We start from the raw sequence: 21,906 nt of genomic DNA on the forward strand, positions 1-21,906 counted from the left end.
TAGGTCATTCCAATCCTTGACTCTGGGAGCCAGCCTTACCCCGCTCTGCTGTGACAACCCCCACTCCGGGGCTGTTCACACATAGCCTGTGGCATGGAAGCTGCTCCTTGGATTGTGCAACTGAATGACACGAGCCAATATCTCCGGGCCCAGACACAACCCTAGGAACCTCCTTCTTGCCTTGTCCAGTTATGCCCGCTGGACGCTGCAAGCTTATATGGGTTCATCAATTTAACAAAGGAATTGATAGGTACCATACTTATTCTGCCAAGGCGAGTTCCGGACACACTGCAAACCAAATGCACTGATTCAGGTAGAATAAAGGAACAGATTTATTAACTATAAAGCTAGATTTAAGTGATTACAAGTTAAAGCATAACAAAATCAGATTTGGTCAAATGAAATAAAAGTAAAACGCATCCTAAGCTGATCTTAACACTTTCAATGTCCTTACAAACCTAGATGCTTCTCACCACAGGCTGGCTGATTACTTTTCATTCAGGCTCTCCTCTTTGGTCAGCTCTTCAGTTGCTTGGTGGTGTCTGTCAACGTTGGTGGAAGACAGAGAGCATGATAAAAGGGAGAGATATTTTGCCATGTCCTTTCTTTCCTCCTGCCATCTTCAGAGTCAAGTGAGCATTACCTCATTGAAGTCCCAAACTGCACAAAGGAAGGGGGTGACTCCCTCCAGGGTCTAACACAGGGGTCTCAAACACGCGGCTTGTAGGTTTATTTAATGCAACCCACCAAGCTCCCCGCCCTGCTCCCCCAGTTATTTCCTGCAGCCCGCCAAGCTCCCCTCCTGCCGCTCCTCCTCCCCCCAGCACACCGCATCCCTGCTCCTCTGCTTACCTCCAGGTGCTTCCTGCCGCCAAACAGCTGTTTGGTGGTGCTTAGCGCTTTCCTGAAGGGAGTGGGGAGGAGCAGGGAGCTGTGCACTCGGAGGAAGAGGCGGAGAAGAGGCGAGGCAGGGGTGGGGATTCAGGGAAGGGGTTGGAATGGGGGTTGGGAAGGGGCGGGGCCTTGTGGAAGAGGGGGGCTGTCAGTGATGCAGCCCTCGGGCCAATGTACTAGTCCTCATGTGGCCCTCCTGGTGATTTGAGTTTGAGATCCCTGGTCTAACAGATTATTTTGTTGCTGCCTGAGCTAGTATCCATTGTTCCTGTGAGGCTGGGCTGGGCTGGTCCCATCCTTGCCCTCACAAGGTGCGAACTGCCTCTCTGTTCATGTTTTTGCACGGGCTTGCTTTAAGCCATGAGGATACATTTTCAGCCGCATAACTAGAAACATGAAATTATAACCTTAATATAACATTACTCTAACAAACATGCTCAGTGCATTCTGAGCCTTCTGAAGACACCCAACATGACAAACTTTGCATTGGATACCACGTAATCATTTTATAAAGATGAACATGGGGATGTAGGATGTTCCTCTGAGGTACAGAGCATCACAGACATCTACAACAATGCCATTTGAATGCCTGTTTTCACTTTCAGGTGACACTGTATTTAAGAAGTGGGCAGCAATATCTCTTGTAAATGTAAACAAACTTCTTTCTCTTAGCAATTGGCTGAATAAGAAGTAGGACTGAGTGGACTTGTAGGGTCTAAAGTTTTTCATTGTTTTGTTTTTGTGTGCAATTATGCAACAAAAAACCCCAATAACATTTGTAAGTTGCACTTTTATGAGAAAGAGATTGCAGTACAGTACCTGTATGAGGTGAATAGAAAAATACTATTTTTTCCATCATTTTTACAAAGCAAATATTTGTAATAAAAAATAATAGAGTGCTGTTTACTTTGTATTATGTTGTAATTGAAATTGATATATTTGAAAGTGTAGGAAAACATCCAAAATATTTAATATGTTACAATTGGCATTCTATTGTTTAACAGTGCACTTAATTGCAATTAATTGTGGGACTTAACTGCAATTAACTGAGAGCCCTAATTTAAATAAGTGTTGAAAAATTAAGGAGGGTGCAGAAAGGGGTTTAGAAATGGTTCAAGGGCTGGAGAATGCCTTCAGTGCCTTCCAGTGAGACCCAGGGAGCTCAGGCTGTTCAGTTTATCAACACAATTGAGAGGTATCGGAGTACCTCCCTTGGGAGAAATACTGGGATCTAAAAGGCTCTTCAGTCTAGAGGAGAAAGTTAGAGCAAGAAGCTGTATCTGAAGGTGAAAGCAGACAGACACAGGGGAAGGGGATCGATTATCCTTCTCTTGGGCTGGGTCTTCAAATCCAGCCTGGAGGCCTTTTGGAAGATGCTTTAGTCAAACAGGTTACTCGGCTTGATATGGGGGTAACATTGAAATTTTTGGGCTGTGATAACTAGGTCAGGCTATAAGGGGCCACTAGATCTTAGGAGGCATAAGAACGGCCATACTCGGTCAGATCAGTGGTCCATCTGTCCCAGTATCCTGTCTTCTGTCAGTGGCCAATGTCAGGTGCCCCAGAGGGAATTAACAGAACCAGTAATCATCAAGTGATCCATCCCTTATCGCTCATTCCCAGCTTCTGGCAAACAGAGGTTCGGGATGCCATCCCTGCCCATCCTGGCTAATAGTTGTTGGTGGCTGTTCTTATGCCTCTTAAGATCTATGCTCCATGAACTTACCTAGTTCTTTTGAACACCGTTATAGTCTTGGCCTTCACAACATTCTCTGGCAAGGAGTTCCACAGGTTGACTGTTGTGTGAAGAAATACTTCCTTTTGTTTGTTTTAAACCTGCTGCCTCATAATTTCACTTGGTGACCCTTAGTTCTTGTGTTATGAAAAGGAGTAAATAACACTTCCTTATTCACTTTCTCCTCACCAGTCATGATTTTATAGACCTCTATCATATCTCCCCTTAGTCGTCTCTTTTCCAAGCTGAAAAGTCCCAGTCTTATTAATCACTCCTCATAGGCAATGAAGGGTTCATTCCACCCAAACCATCTTTGTTGGGTAGGAAGAGTAGATAGGAAATGCACTTTTCAGAAGTGCACTGGGGCACTTGTCAGGCCATCGACATGGTCACAAAAGCAATTAAAGGTCTGCCTCTTCTGGAAGCAGAGAACACAACCACACTGTTTATACAAAGGGAGATTTTATTTCTCAGTTTGGACACTAAGAACATGTCTAAAACAGCCCAATGATTTCAGTCAGACCAAAGCATTCCAGTCCCCAGGAGACTCCATTGTTGTAGGCCACAGGCAGAGAAGAGAAGAGACCGAGGTGTTGCCAATGCCCAAGGTCCCTGCCAGGGCAGGAAATTAATTAGGTAGGATCTGCCCAGATGATCCCAGCAGGTGATCCCTGCTCCCTGCTGCAGAGGAAGGGGAACACCTGCCCCACCCATCAGGTATCTGCCAGTCTGATGTGGGCAAAATCCTCCTCAATCCCAAATTGCCAAATCGTGACTCTGAGCATGTGAGAATGACCCACCAGCCGGGCATCTACATAGGGGATTCCACACAGCACAGCTGGATTGGTTTCTGGGCAGGAGGGCTGCATTGGGCAGTGAGGGGTCTGCACCTGGGACCTCAGCTACTGTACAAAGGACACTGTTGCGCCTCCTGGCTCCAGTAGGGGCTAATCAGCCCTATGTCTCCTGGGCTTAGGAGCTTCTTCTCTGAAAATCCCTGGCTGAGGTAGGTGGGGGAACCCAGATTGGCCCTGGATCCAGGCAAATCATGATGGTTTTGCTCTGGATTTGGGGCTCTGTCCAAGCATAAAACTGCAGGCAGATCTAGGAGATGCACACAGGCCCTGCGAGCAGAGCTGATGAGCTACACATCTGTCTAATACACACACACACACTCATATATGCAGTCACACCCACAAGCACACATGCTCTCTCTCTCACACACACACACACACACTTCTGTGCTTGGCACTTGTGGTTCTTCTCTGGCCCTGTATTTCCTCCCCGGGCCTCTGCCCCTTTCATCGACACACTAAATAAACCTTCACCTGAGCATTTTGTTCTGGGGGCTCAAGCCTTTGACCCAGAGACCCATGTGCAGGGGTGAAAGTAAGGTGGTAGGGCAGGTACGGCACACCGGTAAAAAGTGACTGCCGGTACCAGCCCTTACAGCTGACTTTAAAGCGCTGCCATGGCACCACTTTAACGGACCCTGCTTAAAGCGCTGCCATGGCAGTGCTTTAACGTTGTTGCCCCTTTTGCGCCCCCATTGGCGGCCCCTTTTGCGCCCCCCCATCAGGACTGCCAACGGGGGGGGGGGCACAAAAGGGGCAGCGACGTTAAAGCGCTGCCGCGGCAAAGGACCCTGCTTAAAGCGCTGCCGTGGCAACACTTTAATGTCGTCTCCCCTTTTCCATCTCCCTGGGCCACCGACGGCGGCGGGGGGGGGGGGGGGGGGGGCACAAAAGGAGCAGCCGCCCCGGGGCTGGCGATTTAAAAGGGTCCAGGCTCCACATCAGTGGCCGGAGCCCCGGGCAGCGCAGGCCAGGCAGCGCAGATGGGCTGGGGGATGCTAAGCCCCAGGCCCACCCCTTCTGCCCAAGACCCCAGCCCTTCTGGTGGGGGCTGAAGCCACGCCCCCCCCCGTAATGGTAAGAGATCAATTTTACTTTCACCCCTGTCCATGAACCCCAAATCACACAGCCCCCTGAGCTCCCCTGCATTCCCTTCCCATAGACTGCCATGCCCAGCTCCTGGTTGCCCCCTTTGTATCTGCCCTCCTTTACCTCCGTATTTCTGCAGTGTTTCCATCACCCTGGGGACCTCATAGGAATCCTGTAGCTCCATGTGAACGGCCTCTGGCTCCTGAAGCTTCACACTGTGGCTCCTAAGGAGAAGACGTTAGCTATTTAGCATACAACAGCCAGCCATAGGGCCCATCTATGATGCCTCTAACAGGAACACAATGGGGACCTGAAATGTCTCTCCTACCTGATCAACGTGCTTTTCACATCCTAAAGGGAGAGAAAACACAAAGCAATTAAAGGTCTTCCTCTTAGTGAGGATTTTCAATGCCAAGCCAGATCTTTGCCCAGCCAGTCCAGCATCCTGCCTTCTCCAGATTCATCTCTCTCTCTCACTCTTCCAGCCTTTGCAGCCCAAGGAAGCCCATGGCTAAGGACTTCCCTAATGTACAGGGCCTGGGACCCAGATCCTCCATGGTATTTAGGTGCCTAACTCCCACTGATTTCAATACCTTAAATACCTTGAAAAATCTGGGCCTGGGAACATAAAGAAGAAGCTCGACTTTCATTTTTTAAAACATTCAGTTTCTTCTTCTCTTGCAAAGAGGCTTGGAAATGTACCTGGTAGAAAACAGCCACCAGGGGATGGATGGTGAGTGGTCAGGGTACCAGCCTTGGGCTCAGGAAATTGAAGTTCAGTTTCTGGCTCAGCCATTCACTGCTTGGGTGAATCACTGAGTCTCTCTGGCCCTCAGTGTCTGTACAATGGGGATAACAGCACTGCCTTATTCACAGGGTGTGTGAGGATAAATGCATTGAAGACTGTGAGGCTCTGACACCAGGGCAGCCAGATAAGTGCCACTGAGAGAGAGGGCTCTTAACTGCAGCGTGAAGCACCAACTGCAGCAACCCAGCTCCCAGCCCTGTCTTGCACAGCACTGTGCCTTGTTGTGGCCTCAGCAGATCATGCCTTTCTGAAACTGGACTTAATCAGGAGGTATGGGGGGCGGTCTCCAGCGAGCGCAGAAAGAGTCTCGGGAGTCTCAGGATTTCCAATGGTATTGCTGGAACACAAAGTGTTACTGATCCTCCCAACCAATGGTCTCATTGAGTCACTCCGATGCTAAGCAAGCAGGAAGGTCCCTTGGGACTGGCAGCTGGCTGGCTTGAAGTAGCTGAAAACGGCCCATGAGACCGGGGGTGTTACTGAAAATTAAACGTTCTTAGACCCACAGAGGTCACAGCCAGGAGGTACCATTCTGACCATCCAGCATCGCCCAGGTCAGAGGCTCCCCACAGTGACCCCAAAGCATAGGCACCAACTCCATGGGTGCTCCGAGGCTGGAGCACCCATGGGGAAAAATTAGTGGGTGCTCCGCACCCACCGGCAGCCAAGCTCCCCTCCCCCCTGTCCCACTTCCTCCTCCGCCTACTCCCCTGAGCGCGCTGCGTCCCCGTTCCTCCACCTACCTCCCAGCACTTCCCATCCAGCTGCCACCAAACAGCTGTTTGGCCGCTCTGGGGGGGGGGAGAGGAGGAGTGAGAACGTGGTGCGCTCAGGGAAGGAGGCAGGGAAGAAGCAGGGCCAGGGCAGGGATTTGGGGAAGGAGTCGGAATAGGGGCAGGGAGGGGGTGGAGTTGGGGCAGGGACTTCGGGGAAGGAGTTGGAATGGGGGCAGGGCAGAGGCGGGGCCTCATGGAAGGGGTGGAGTCGGGGTGGGGCTGGGGGCAGAGGGGGGTTGAGCACCCACCGGCAGGAGCAGAAGTCAGCACCTATGCCCCAAAAGGGCCTTGGGAGGCTGCTCCAGTGGCTGCTCCCCTTCCCTGTTACAAACCTCCCCACAGTGAGTGGGCAGCCAGGCGGCAGGAAGCACTGGGAGGGAGGGGGAGGAGCAGGGACACGGCGCACTTGGGAGAGAGGGAGGAGGCGGGGCGAGGGGAGCTTGGCTGCCGGTGGGTGCTGAGCACCTGCTAATTTTTACCCTGTGAGTACTCCAGCCCCGCAGCACCCATGGAGTCGGCGCCTATGCCAAACATGACTGCTGTAATCACCTAAGACTGAACTGGGGAAGAAATGACTGAACCCAGGTTAGCGGGTGTCTGGCCTGTGAAAGAAATACTTGGAGTTTTAAGATGAAAGCAAGAGCAGCTTGCCTTCAAGAACCTCTGCAATCTGCCTAAAACAACCTTTAGGGTGAGAATTTGCTAGTTAAAACCAGTTTCTTTAGTATATTAAACTTAGCTTGTGTGTTGGTTTCATTTGTTAGGTAATCTGCTTTGATCTGTTTGCTATCCCTTATAATCACTTAATAAACTCGTTTTTATTTTATTTTCTCTAAAACCAGTTTGTGGAATTCATAACTGGGGTGGGGGGCAAAAAGCTGTGCATATCTTACTCCACATTGTGGGAGGGAGCAGATTTCAATGAGCTTACGCTGTACAGTTCTCTGTGCAGCGCAAGATGATACAATTTTGGGTCTACACTCCAGAGGCGTTGTACATTTGAGTGCTGGGCAATTCCCTAGCTGAGCGTCCCAGGCAGAGCAGATCTCAGCATCTGGGTGAATATAACCGCCGCTGGGTGTGTTCCTACCTGTGTGTGTGCTGGAAGGGGGCTTGAGAGCCTGTCACAGCAGCACAGAGTAAGGGGAACCCAAGCTGGTGGGACAGGCGGGCTCAGTGGTATCCCAGTCCCATATGGCACCCGGAGGAAGCTCATCACACCATGAGAGGGGCTCTCACCTTGAGCAGGTCAGTGGCTGGCTGCTGGCACTTCTGCTCGATCTCCGTTATCAGCTGGGCCAGGCTAGAGCTCTGCTCTACCAGGAACGCCGCATTCCCCCGAAGCTTCTGCAGAGTCTCCTCCTCCTCCTCCTCCAGCCTGCACACAAGCAGCTGCTCTTCCTCTTCTAGAGCCCGATGGCGCTTGGCAAACTCAGCTACAATGAGCTTTTTCTGCTCCCTCACCTTCTCCTGCAGGGGCAGAAACCATGTGAGGGAGGAAGGAACCCCAGTGGGGTAAGGCCAAATTTGACAACAGGGCAGTTTGCTGAGGGTTATGGGGTAGTAGGTAGTAGGCTGGTGGGCTGTTTACTGGGAGGATCTAGAGGAGGTGGGTTGGGCCTCACAGGCTGTTTCCTGGGGATCTGTAGGTGGTGGGTTGGGCACAGGCCATTTACTGGTGGTCTAAAGGTTGTGGGTTGGGAACCATGGCCCATTTGCTGGGGGTTTAAAGGAGAAGGGTTGGGCCCTGTGGGATCTTTTATGCCAGGGGTGGCCAAATTGGTTCATGAGCCGCATGTGGCTCTTTTAGCATTAAAGTGTGGCTCACAGAGCCTCCCCACATTCCCCCCGCTCCCCCATTCTCCACCTACCAGACTTCAGCAGGGAGCTTGGGACCTCTGCCTTGCAGTGGGATGGTGGGGTAGAGGTTTCTGCACAGCAGGGATGGGGGTCTCAGGGCTTCAGCAGGAGTGGGGCTGAAGCCCCAAACCCCGGCAGGCACCTCCTGTGGGGCTGAAGCCCCGAGCACCGGGCCCGAAGCCCCGAGCACCGGGCCCCAGCTCTTGAACTTCTGAAGATTGTCGTATGTGGGTCAGAGGGCCGGTAAGCTTGGCCACCCCTGTTTCATGCTATAATAATATGCTCCTAGCACACTGTAACAAACTGCCCCTTTGTCCCTGCTGTTGTCCCCCTTGCCCCTAGGGTGCCCCTCCATTCATTCTGTCATCCCCACTTGTCCCTGCCATCATGCCACCATGCCCCTTAGCCTCAACCCTCCCCACCCTCTATTCTTGAGCTATTAATGGCGCTGGTGGAAATTGTTTGTGCTAGAGGTTTTCCCACAGAAAATGGCTGTTTGGTCAGCTCCAGTGGGTGAGGCTACACAGGCAGTGGGCAGGAATGGCTCCTGCTCGGCACACAGTTCCTGCAGTTCCAGCTCTGGGCACACAGACTCCTCTGGGCTCATCTGCACTGGCATGCCACCTCGGCCCCACAGCAGGGCAGGAGGGAATGCCAGCCAAAGGATAATGGAGCACAGTGATTGCACAGCCACGAGCTCCGCAGCCTGATGAACCAGCCAGAGGTAAGGTCCACTCTACATGGGCAGGGGCAGTGCACATCCCCCTGCGCCCCGCCTTCCCCCACACACACATTATGCAACCTGTGGGCGGGATTGAAAGGTTGAGATCTACCCTCCCTTGTTTGTTTGCCAACAAGATGCCAATTGATGTCAGTTGCAGGTGTGGGTATTTTTGTGTCGTGGACATTTGTCTGCTGGCAAGTGGACTGAGAACCGCCCCAAACTCAGTCCATGAGTCACTAGAGAGATCATCAGCCAGCAACAACTTTCAGTCACTGCTGGATTGGACCTGGAAAGGGGTGAAAGACTCCATATCCTATCATCAGCCCTTGAGCCATGCAGTCCCCACTGCAGTGTGCCATGGGCTCTACAAAGCCCCTCCCAGCTATGTGTAACTAATGGGCTGGCTCTGGCTAAGCCTATCCGGCTGGCCTGGTGCAGCAGTACTTTGGTTCCATGCCATGCCAACAGGGCCAGGAACGCCTCAGAAACGCCATGGCAGGGAGTCAGACTGAGCCATGCACCACGAAGCTGGGCCCTGCCCCCCCTCGGACGGAGCAGAGCTGGGAGCAAGCCCAGTACAAGAGCTGCTCAGACTCTGCGGTGACACAGCACTTCCTGGTCCCTCGGATTGTGCAATGGGCAGGGCTTGCACAACTGCCTGGGCAGGACAGTTTGAAAGTGACTCAATCAGTTTCCAGGATACTGGGGAAACAGATTCATTTGCAAAATGTGGGGGGCTCCAACTATTAACAGAGCTGGGTTTGGGGGACACACACATTCCAAGCAGGCCTCACACCTTGCCAGAGGGGCCCATTATGATAAACTGTTGTGATTGAGGTAAGCTAGCCTCAGGCTGGCAGCAGAGGCTGAGGAGTGTGACTGTGATGTCATTCTGCTGTATGCTCTTCTCCTGGGAACAATGCAGCAACGGTGCCCTCCCCCGCTCTGCCAGACTTATGTCATAGTCCCCTCTGGAGGGAATTTTCCACTCGTGTCCCACCGGGATGCTCCATTATAGTCTTGGGGCCTGATTCTGATCTCAGTTACACAGGGAAAAATCAGGAGCCACTGGAGTTAAATTGAAGTAAAACCAATGTGAGCAAAAAATCAGGTACTCAGTGTGAATGTCCCCCCTTAGCAAATGTGCCAGACCCTCATGCTATTGCTTGGGGCACCCAGTCCCATGGCACAGGGGAGGCTGTGGTGGGATCACACTCACGACACCTGCCTTCCACTGGGCGGTTTTCTTCCCCTCTTGGGCCTGGAGCTTTGCAATCTCTCCCATCACTTGTCTCAAAAGATCCAGAGCTTCCTGCAGTTTCATCTGTGGGGAGAAAATGGGGCTGAATCCTCCCAGTGCCCACTTAGAATTATAGAATCATAGAATGTCAGGGTTGGAAGAGACCTCAGGGAGTCATCTAGTCCAACCCTCTGCTCTAAGCAGGACCAACCCCAACTAAATCATCCTAGCCAGGGCTTTGTCAAGCCGGGCCTTGGAGATTCCACCACCTCCCTAGGTAATCCATTCTACTGGGGGGCTCAAAGAAGGATTCCGAAATGGGGCTCCAATGGCTACAGAGAACCGCTCCTCGACCTGTGGAGCATTGGGTAAGGGCATGGGTCCCTCACAGCATCCTTCACTCCCATAGCGACCATTGAACTAGTCAGGGGAAGAAGCAGAGAGGCTGGCACCCCAGGGCTGTCACAGGTGACTGGGCAGGGGTCCTGCTCCCCTCTTCTCGGCAGTTATCCATTCCAAAACAAGGGCTCAGGCTCGGCTCCAGGGGACAGTGGTGAGTGCACAGCCACCTAGGGTCTGGCTCTGCCGGGGGGGCAGCAGTGAGGGGTCAGCTAGATGGGGCCCGGCTCTGGGTTGGGAGGCAGCAGTGAAGGGTCAGATAGACGGGGCTCCCCGCCAGGGGGCAGCAGTGAGGCGGAGGCCAGACAGGACTCACCTCCAGGTAGCAGTGGTGAGGGGGAGGCCAGATGAGGCCCGTCTCCAGGGAGGGAGTCATAGGTGCTGGAACTGCGGGTGCTGGGGTGCGGCAGCACCCCTGGCTTAAAGTGGTTTCCATTTTATACAGGGTTTACAGTGTGGCTCAATGACTCACTATACAAATTGTTCCAGCACCACAGTGAGGGGGAAGATAAACAATGCTTGTCTCCGGTGATCAGTGGTGAGGGGGTGGCTAGACGGGGCTCGCCTCCAGGGAGTGGTAGTGAGGGGGTGGCTAGACAGGGCTCGCCTCCAGGGGGCGGCGGTGAGGGGGAGGCCAGATGGAGCTCATCTCTGGAGGGCAGCAGTGAGGGGGAGGCCAGAGCCTGGCTTCACAAGGCAGTGGTAAGGGGGCAGACAGCCAGTGCCCAGCTCTGTGGCAGCAGTGGTGAGGGGCCCAGCTCCAGGGCCAGTAGCAGTGTAGAACCATGTCCTCCATCAGTTTGTTCACATGCTCTTGGGCTGGGTGCCCAACCTGCTCAAGCAGGGGGTGGGGTCGCAGCCTGGGAAGCTCTGTGTTGGGGAGAGAGCCCCTCACAGCTGCTCTGTGGATGCCCTCTCTGGCTGAGAGAACTCTGTTCATGGGCTCTGGAGAATGGAGAACTCCATGGCTACAGATGGGACCCCCTAACCAGGGCCCAGGGCTTAGGTCAGAGACAGGCACCTTCCCTGTCTAAAACCCCAGGCAGGAACCACAGCCCAGGCTCCTAAGAGCCCAGAACTCAGGGGACTGGGAATGGGGGTGGAGCACATCCCTGGAGCTTTGCCCAACAGCCCCGACCCCTCTCATGGCTCTGGCTAGTTGGATGCTTGTCACTGCTCCTACCTTGTAGTCCTGGGCAGCCTCCTCGATGGGGATCACAGTGTGGGAGCGGTGCACCCGGGACTTGTCGCACACCAGGCAAATGGCCTCCCCATCATCCTCGCAGAAGAGACGCAGCTTCTTGCCATGCTTCTCACACAGCTTCTCCTTGGGTTCCTTGCCTGGCTGCAGTGCCAACTGCTCAATGCCCTCCACAATGTTCGCCAGCTGCCTGTTGGGCCTAAACGTGGTCTGAAGGAACCCTCCTCTGCACTGAGGGCAGAAGAACACCTCAGTTGTGGAGCCCTCCCACCTCTCGCAATAGTCAGTGATGCACACACAGCAGAAGTTGTGCCCGCAGTCGATGGTCACAGGGTCCCTCAGATACTCCAGGCAGATGGAGCAGGACACTTCGTCTTGGAGCTTCTCCATCAGGTTATTTCCTGAGGCCATGGCTGCTGCATTCAGAATATTTCCACTTGCAGGGCTGCCAACCAGTCAGCAACAGGAGTTCCTCCTTCCTGGCTTTCTCTAGCAGGGTTGCAGCAGGAGGGGCTGGAACAGGGAGGGACGGGCACTGGGGAGTGGGGGAGGGACTAGAAGCTGCTGAGCACTGCGGATTTGTTTTTGATTGCAATTTCCCCCTTGGAAGCCCTCAGTGGGTTTTATTGCTGGGAATTTCCTCTCCAGATTCGCAAAGGCATCAGAAGGGAAACAGCTCTGGCAATGCAGGGAGTTTAGGCTTCAATGCTTGTCCAGCTAAGTCAAGAGCAGTTCACCAGCCGGATAGCCGCAAACCAGATTAATGGATTTCTGCCTCACCCCATCCCTGGTGCCCAGCTCTGCTTGGAGTGCTCTGACACTCCTGCTGCTGGTGCGAGGTTAACCTCGCACTAGGGGACTGAACCATCTGGAACCGACCCATGTCGGTGCTCCCACCCCAGCCACACTGGATCAGTTCAAGAACCATTGCAGTTTTGCATCACGTCTGCATAGTTCTGCTCTTAAGCTGTTGCATTATCAACACTCTCTGGATACCTACCCCACAATTACTATTTCAGCTCTCAGACACAGTGCTTTGTGGGAGATTTTGAAATGCCACTGGTGCGTTGTTGGACAGTAGCAGAATGGCCAGTTGAACTCTTTTAGTTTGTCCTCATTCACACTGTTGCTAAAATAGTCCAGACCGAAGCTGATTAGCCTGAATCTGTCCTCTAGACCTGTTAAAAGTGTCATCTACTTCAGCCAGTTCTTAGGGTGCTTGGAGCACTCTCAGTCAGAAAACTAATTCACTAAAAGTAGGTCATGCTGCCTTAAACAGCCTGGAAGCTGGTCTCTACTACAGCACTCACAGGGTCGAAAATCAGTTTAGCAGTGCTGTTTTTAAAGTCAGTTAAATGTTTCTTCAGCATACACAGACCCTTAAACTCCAGGCCCTGATATAGAATCACAGAACCATAGGGTTAGAAGGGACCACAAGGGTCATCTTGTCTAACCCCCTGCCAAGATGCAGAATTTAGGTCCATCTTCAAATGGTGGGGTTGAGTAGGCTTCATCTTAGACTACAAAGAACTAAAAAAATCACTTAAGTAGAACTGGTCAAAAAAATTAGATGGGACAGTTTCCCTCTGGAATATGGTGTTTTGACAAAAGCAAAATGTTTCACAGGAACATGCCAATTTCAGCATAGTTTCCAACAGAAGAGTTTTGAAACCATACAAAATGAAAATAGGGTATTTTGTTTTGTTCTGATTTTTTCGTTTAATCTTGTCTTTTATAATATATTAATTTTAATATTAAATTTATTATGCATATATTTAATATATATTAAATATTTTATATCAGTGTTCTGACATTCTCAAATAAATTTTTTTTGATAGGGATGCTTTGGTATTTCAAAATAAAAATATTTCAGAATTTCCAATCTGCTAGATATTTCAAGATTTCAACTTTTTGTCCCTATGCAGGACAAAAATGTAAATTTCAAGATGTCAGAATTTCCCACAGCCTGGAAATTCTGTGTTCTGACCGACTCTAATTTCAAATTACAAATACCCTGGCACCTAATGCTGATGCTACCAGATGAATGGCAGTGTGGCTGTCATAACCAGGCAACTATGCATCTGGTTCATTTTCAATGGGTGCCCGTCCGCACAGTATCTGAGGGCCACGTATCTGAGTGTCATTTTTCCTGTTGGGAGGCAATCTCTCTTCCCTGTTAGCAAGAACCTGACCTTTTAAAAAATTTAATATAAAGGTGCACAGGTGTGGGTGAGCAGGGGCTTGTTTACACTAGGAAGTTGTACTGCTTGAGCTTTACTAGTATAGTTAAAGTAGTACAAAGCAGACACAGATCAGTATAAAGTTGCTTTATACCACTAGTATAGCTATTCCAGTACAGGGAGGGAAATAAGCTATATTGATTTAAGGCACTTTTATAAAGATGTAACTGTCTGCAATAGAAGTTTTGCCAGGACAACTATTTTGATAAAAATAAACAAACAGTCCTAACCAAATTAATAGAATATCAGGGTTGGAAGAGACCTCAGGAGGTCATCTAGTCCAACCCCCTGCTCAAAGCAGGACCAACACCAACTAAATCATCCCAGCCAAGGCTTTGTCAAGCCTGACCTTAAAAACCTCTAAGGATGGAGATTCCACCACCTCCCTCGGGAACCCATTCCAGTGCTTCACCACCCGCCTGGTGAAATAGTGTTTCCTAATATCCAACCTAGACCTTCGCCACTGCAATTTGAGACCATCGCTTCTTGTTCTGCCATCTGCCACCACTGAGAACAGCCGAGCTCCATCCTCTTTGGAGCCCCCCTTCAGGTAGTTGAAGGCTGCTATCAACTCCCTCCTCCCCCCCCCCTTCTGCAGACTAAATAAGCCCAGTTCCCTCAGCCTCTCCTCGTAAGTCAGGTGCCCCAGCCCCCTAATCATTTCCATTGCCCTCCGCTGGACTCTCTCCAATTTGTCCACATCCCTTTTGTAGTGGGGGGACCAAAACTGGATGCAATACTCCAGGTGTGGCCTCACCAGTGCCGAATAGAGGGGAATAATCACTTCCCTCGATCTGCTGGCAATAGTCTTTTCATCCAGTCCATACTTCTTTAACTTGCTGGCAAGAATACTGTGGGAGACCATATCAAAAGCTTTGCTAAAGTCAAGATATATCATGTCTACCACTTTCCCCATATCCAGTTATCTCCTCATAGAAGACAATCAGGTTGGTCAGGCATGACCGACTGTTCTGACACACTGACTTTTATACCTTTTTCAATTCTATTTTTAGACACATGGCATCATCCTATTTGTTTCTCTTCTTTTGCTAACTGCCAATTCTGTTTTTAGACTTGCAACCATTATTTATCTGACGGTATTATGATCTGCTGAGTCATTGTTTTACTACCTTTTTCCTGCCAATTCTATATTTAGCGCTATGTGACCTGCAGCTTCCATCTAATGGTGGAGTGACTCTTGCTTATTCAAAATGGAAGCCAGGGATACAAAATGAAGTCTGGGGACCTCAAAATGGACTTTCTCTGGTGTCAGTACAACCTTAGTGCAGTTCCATTGTGCATATGTATTATGATACAGACTCACAAGTGTGGCCTTGGGGTCAATTCCCTTCCCCTCACTGCATCAGTTTCCTCCTCCAGAAAACCTACCGTGCGGAAGGAGAACATAAGCCCCCACAACCCCCTGTGGGTGTCTGTCCCTGAGAGCCTAAACCAGTTGGGTCATCTGCCCTATCCCCAAAATTATTCTGTCTTTTCCTCACAGGGCCTCTTCCAGTGAGCTCATTGTGGCTCTTTCCTGGCCCTTAACAGATTGGACCAAGTCTGAACTCCCTGGGATCTCAGTCCAGGCTCAGCACAGGCTGTCCTTATATCTCCCAGAAGGCCTGGTTCCTAATCACATGCTGTCAAGGTTCCTCCCCGACTCTGAACTCTAGGGTACAGATGTGGGGACCTGCATGAAAAACCTCCTAAGCTTATCTTTACCAGCTTAGGTCAAAACTTCCCCAAGGTACAAAATATTCCACCCTTTGTCCTTGGATTGGCCGCTACCACCACCAAACTAATACTGGTTACTGGGGAAGAGCTGTTTGGACACGTCTTTCCCCCCAAAATACTTCCCAAAACCTTGCACCCCACTTCCTGGACAAGGTTTGGTAAAAAGCCTCACCAATTTGCCTAGGTGACTACAGACCCTTGGATCTTAAGAATAATGAACAATCCTCCCAACACTTGCACCCCCCCCTTTCCTAGGAAATGTTGGATAAAAAGCCTCACCAATTTGCATAGGTGACCACAGACCCAAACCCTTGGATCTGAGAACAATGAAACAGCATTCAGTTTTCTTACAAGAAGACTTTTAATAAAAATAGAAGTAAATAGAAATAAAGAAATCCCCCCTGTAAAATCAGGATGGTAGATACCTTACAGAGTAATTAGATTCAAAACATAGAGAACCCCTCTAGGCAAAACCTTAAGTTACAAAAAAGATACACAGACAGAAGTAGTTATTCTATTCAGCACAGTTCTTTTCTCAGCCATTTAAAGAAATCATAATCTAACACGTACCTAGCTAGATTACTTACTAAAAGTTCTAAGACACCATTCCTGGTCTATCCCCGGCAAAGACAGAATATAGACAGACACACAAACTCTTTGTTTCTCTCCCTCCTCCCAGCTTTTGAACGTATCTTGTCTCCTCATTGGTCATTTTGGTCAGGTGCCAGCGAGGTTACCTTTAGCTTCTTAACCCTTTACAGGTGAGAGGAGCTTTCCCCTGGCCAGGAGGGATTTCAAAGGGGATTACCCTTCCCTTTATATTTATGACACGTTGCCCCTTGTCAGGTGACCCCTACACTCATTCCCTCTTCTTTGAGAGGTGGCTAAACCTTGCAGAGGTGCAGCTGAGCCCCACCTCTGTAAAGAACCATCTCACTCTGTGACAATCTGAAATTATGACCTGTTGGTTTAACATACATTGTTTGCAATCAAAAGTGCTCAGGACACAATGGAAGAAGAAATCCTTTTACTGTATTTAAATTATTCCAACTGCAAGTGAATGACAGAAAATATGTCCGGAATTCTTTCAATAGTAGCAGAAAAATGCCTAGATGCATAGATTTTAAGGCCAGAAAAGATGATTATGACCATCTAGTCTGACCTCCTGTATAACACAGGCCGTAGTGGTTCCTCCATCAAGCCCATACCTTCTGATTGAGGCAGAGCACATCTTTTGGACAGACATCCACAGGCATTAGAGCCAATTTGGATAAGAGAAAATCTTTCCACATGGAATTAAGGGAAATGGAGATAAAGAAAAACCTGTAGAGAGGCTGTGACTGACGTTCAAAAAAAGAAGTCAGGATAACAAGAGCAAGGGCCCAGGACTGGCTATCAGGAAGACCTGCCATTTTCTATTTCTGGCTTTGCTATTGAGTCACTGTGACCACAAATAAGTCATTTCACCACTGTCTGCCTCAGTTTCCCCAATGATAAAACGGAGTTCAACGAGATGGGACTTATTATGTTAATTTTACAGGGTGAGAAAATGAGACAGAGAAGTGGGCCCTGTCTACACTACAGACCTGTAGTGTGTTTGTAAGCAGGTGGCCCCTCCCTCATATTTGGTTCATACCCCAACTGACATGGTTCCTTAGCATGTGTGTGTCCCTTGCTTCACCCCATGTGAAAGCAGGGCTAGACACCCTTTTCCGGCTGTGCAGGAGGGAGCAGGTACTTGGTGCCTCAGGTCTGAACAAGCGCTCAAAAATTAACTGTGATATTATCTGATTAAAATATAACCATATAGCTCATTGTTGCAACCACTGCTATATACTTGCAGCAAATATTTTACAAAGGCTGTTGAGTGAGGTGTCTATGAAAAAGTTATGATTTGCTGGTTATAATTATGCTATCTGTATGCATGTGTCATTTTTGTATGTGAAGTTATAAGTATTGGCTCTATACTTGGATTTCAAATGTTTGCTCCTGGGATAACACCCACAAGGTAATGTTCAGCAGATCTTGGAGGGACTATTCAAATTAAGTGGCTCATCAAGAAACACTTGGTTGACAATGGACCACGGGAGATGCCCATCTACACTGAGTGGACTGTCATGTAAACGTGCTGTCTGGAGTGTAGGTAATGGCTTCCTGCAATGACTGAGGGAAATTGGGCATGAGCATGTGACTTGCCCAAAATCTCCTTCCTTAGAAGTTTTTAAGGTCAGGCTTGATAAAACCCTGGCTGGGATGATTTAATTGGGGATTGGTCCTGCTTTGAGCAGGGGGTTGGACTAGATGACAAAGCTCTAGACCAGCAAGAGGGGACAGGATATTGAAGGGTATGTGCTGTTTAGGAAAGACAGAAATAAAGGTAAAAGTGGTGGAGTAGCATTGTATATCAATGATGAGGTAGAATGTAACGAAATAAGAAGCGATGGAAGGGATAAGACAGAGTCTGTCTGGGCAAAAATTACATTGGGGAAGAAAACTATTAGAGCCTCCCCTGGGATAGTGCTTGGGGTGTGCTATAGACCGCCGGGATCTAATTTGATCTAATATCTAATTGGATATGGATAGAGCCCTCTTTAATGTTTTTAATGAAGTAAATACTAATGGAAACTGCGTCATCATGGGAGACTTTAACTTCCCAGATATAGACTGGAGGACGAGTGCTAGTAATAATAATAGGGCTCAGATTTTCCTAGATGCGATAGCTGATGGATTCCTTCATCAAATAGTTGCTGAACCGACTAGAGGGGATGCCATTTTAGATTTGGTTTTGGTGAGTAGTGAGGACCTCATAGAAGAAATAGTTGTAAGGGATAATCTTGGTTCAAGTGATCATGAACTAATTCAGTTCAAACTGAACAGAAGGATTAACAAAAATAAATCTGCAACTAGGGTTTTTGATTTCAAAAGGACTGACTTACAAAACTTAAGGCAATTAGTAAGGATTTGACTGAAGAACTTATGGATCTAAAGGCAGAGGAGGCCTGGGATTACTTTAAATCAAAGCTGCAGAAGCTATCAGAAGCCTGCATCCCAAGAAAGTGGAAAAAATTCATAGGCAGGAGTTGTAGACCAAGCTGGATGAGCAAGCATCTCAGAGAGGTGATTAAGAAAAAGCAGAAAGCATACAGGGAGTGGAAGATGGGAGGGATCAGCAAGGAAAGCTACCTTACTGAGGTCAGAACATGTAGGGATAAAGTGAGACAGGCTAAAAGTCAAGTAGAGTTGGACCTTGCAAAGGGAATTAAAACCAATAGTAAAAGGTTCTATAGCCATATAAATAAGAAGAAAACAAAGAAAGAAGAAGTGGCACTGCTAAATACTGAGGATGGAGTGGAGTTCAAGGATAATCTAGGCATGGCACAATATCTAAACATATACTTTGCCTCAGTCTTTAATAAGGCTAAACAGGATCTTAGGGATAATGGTAGCATGACAAATGGGAATGAGGATATGGAGGTAGATATTACCATATCTGAGGTAGAAGCGAAACTTGAACAGCTTAATGGGACTAAATCAGGGGGCCCAGATAATCTTCATCCAAGAATATTAAAGGAACTGGCACATGAAATTGCAAGCCCATTAGCAAGAATTTTTATTGAATCTGTAAACTCAGGGGTTGTACTGTATGATTGGAGAATTGTTAACGTAGGTCCTATTTTTAAGAAAGGGAAAAAATGTGATCTGGGTAACTACAGGCCTGTTAGTTTGACATCTGTAGTATGCAAGGTCTTGGAAAAAATTTTGAAGGAGAAAGTAGTTAAGGAACATTGAAGTCAATGGTAAATGGGACAAAATACAAAATAGTTTTAAATGTAACCCTTCTGCCCGTCAGAGTTGGCAGCAACAAGGGCCAGGTTCAATATCTAGGGGATCCATTCCAATAACACAATGCAAACCGGCTCGAGCCCCCACCCAGTGACCTGGGACAAATATATACCACCCCCGCTGGGCGCCTCCAAGAGGCAATACTTCCCCTCTCGCAAGCACATAGTCTGAGTGTAGCAAAAAGCCTTTTAATAACAGAGAGAAACAATGTGGCATTATGTTGGGGAAACACCACCAGCAGGATTCATAACACAACCCATGAGCAAAAAAAACCCACCCCAAGCAAATTGGGGCATGCCCTTTTCCCTTTGGTTTTTGAGTCCAGCAACCCCAAATCACCCAAAGTCCCAAAAGTCCAATGACCCAGAAGTCTCTGTCCCTGGTCAGGGCAGCCCCAGAGTTCGAAAGTTTATCTGCAGAGCTTTACCTCCCAACCTGGGTGGAGATGGGACGGGGGTAAGAGGCACCTTACATGATCTGAAGATGACCGCCCCACAGCTCCATAGCTCTGCTCCGCTCCACTCCACTCCGCCAGCCGCCCCACAAACTCCTTCACTCAGCTGCACTCCACTCCGCTCCGCAGCCCACAAGCAGCTCCTGCCATCCACAAGCTGCGCCACATCAAATTGCTTCACCAGCCTGTCCACAAGGCACTCCAGCCATCCCGCAAATTGCTCCACAATATATCGTCAGGCTCCCCCACTACTTAACACAACACTCAGTGATTTCAGCTTGTAGTAGGGGAGCCCTAGTGCTGGTACACTGTCAGCCCAAAGTGAGCTCAGCAGCCTGTAACTAGACTTTTAATGAAATCAAAATTAGCTCTGACATTCTACAGTGGAGAGAGACAGCGGTGCAATTGGTGCTTCAGGCCCTCAAAAACAGGCCCACATACTAATACCCATCAAGTCTCTCAATTCACATAGTTTTAGAACCCATGTCCCTTGCCTAGCGAGTGTTACTCAGTTGATGGTGAGTCCCTCCACCATACCAAAGGCCAAGTACAGTTCCATTGTCCTTGATTCCCATAATCAGGGTAATAACAATTTATTCTTCCTGCCCCAATAACAGAGACACTGGGGATCCCACAGCAGCCAAAGTGACCATTTGGGCAGCTATGGTCTCATTCTAGGCGGGCTGGGTGTGCCTATGCAAATGAGATCGGCCTCTGAAGTTCTTTTCCACAACTTGCCACACCTCACCACCAGATGTCAGGGTGGAGCTCATCCTGACACTGCTTACATACAAAAGGTAGATCGTGCCATACCAACCTGATCTTCTTTGAGAAAGTAGCAGATTTTTTAGACAAAGGAAACATGGATCTAATTTACCTAGATTTCAGTAAGGCGTTTGATACTGTGCCATGTGGGGAATTATTAGTTAAATTGGAAAAGATGGGGATCAATATGAGAATTGAAAGGTGGATAAGGAATTGGTTAACAGGGAGACTACAGTGGGTTCTACTGAAAGGTGAACTGTCAGGCTGGAGGGAGGTTACTAGTGGAGTTCCTCAGGGATCACTTTTGGGACCAATCTTATTTAATCTTTTTATTACTGACCTCGGCACAAAAAGTGGCCAATTTAGAGAAGGACCAGGAAATCATACAGGAAGATTTGGATGACCTTGTGAACTGGAGTAATAGTAATAGGATGAAATTTAATAGTGAGAAGTGTAAGGTATTGCATTTAGGGATTAATAACAAGAATTTTAGTTATAAGCTGGAGACGCATAAATTAGAAGTAACGGAGGAGGAGAAGGACCTTGGAGTATTGGTTGATCATAGGATGACTATGAGCCACCAAAGTGATATGGCCGTGAAAAAAGCTAATGTGGTCTTGGGATGCATCAGGCAAGGTATTTCCAGTAGAGATAAGGAGGTTTTAGTACCGTTATACAAGGCACTGGTGAGACCTCACCTGGAATACTGTGTGCAGTTCTGGTCTCCCATGTTTAAGAAGGATGAATTCAAACTGGAACAGGTACAGAAAAGGGCTACTAGGATGATCCAAGAAATGGAAAACCTGTATTATGAAAGGAGACTCAAGGAGCTTGGCTTGTTTAGCCTAACTAAAAGAATGTTGAGGGGAGATATGATTGCTCTCTATAAATATATCAGAGGGATAAATACCGGAGAGGGAGAGGAATTATTTAAGCTCAGTACCAATGTGGACACAAGAACAAATGGATATAAACTGGCCATTGGGAAGTTTAGACTTGAAATTAGATGAAGGGGTTTCTAACCATCAGAGGAGTGAAGTTCTGGAATAGCCTTCCAAGGGAAGCAGTGAGGGCAAAAGCCCTATCTGGCTTTAAGATTAAACTCGATAAGTTTATGGAGGAGATGGTATGATGGGATAACATGATTTTTGGTAATTAATTGATCTTTAAATATTCATGGTAAATAGGCCCAATGGCCTGTGATGGGATGTTAGATGGGGTGAGCTCTGAGTTACTATAGAAAATTCTTTCCTGGGTATCTGGCTGGTGAATCTTGCCCATATGCTC

At 48.7% G+C, this 21,906-nt stretch overlaps 1 protein-coding gene across 2 annotated transcripts; it reads right to left on the minus strand.

Annotated features, from left to right (window-relative positions):
- Positions 1-1,884: 1,884 nt before the first annotated feature.
- LOC140900690 (E3 ubiquitin-protein ligase TRIM58-like) lies at positions 1,885-12,062 on the minus strand. Of its 2 annotated transcripts, XM_073318333.1 has the most exons (6): positions 11,563-12,062; positions 9,969-10,064; positions 7,396-7,626; positions 4,901-4,923; positions 4,696-4,796; positions 1,885-3,241 (listed from the first exon to the last, which is right to left on the minus strand). In XM_073318333.1, exons 1-6 carry the CDS (start codon positions 11,989-11,991, stop codon positions 3,147-3,149), a joined length of 975 nt encoding a protein of 324 aa, XP_073174434.1. In that variant the 5' UTR covers positions 11,992-12,062; the 3' UTR covers positions 1,885-3,146. The 2 variants fall into 2 exon arrangements, with proteins under 2 accessions (XP_073174434.1, XP_073174435.1); XM_073318334.1 differs by lacking the exon at positions 4,901-4,923 and having other exon boundaries at positions 3,153-3,241.
- Positions 12,063-21,906: the final 9,844 nt, after the last annotated feature.

The sequence above is a fragment of the Lepidochelys kempii genome, chromosome 20 (assembly GCF_965140265.1).
Source record: "Lepidochelys kempii isolate rLepKem1 chromosome 20, rLepKem1.hap2, whole genome shotgun sequence".
Taxonomy (NCBI): Eukaryota; Metazoa; Chordata; order Testudines; family Cheloniidae; genus Lepidochelys; species Lepidochelys kempii.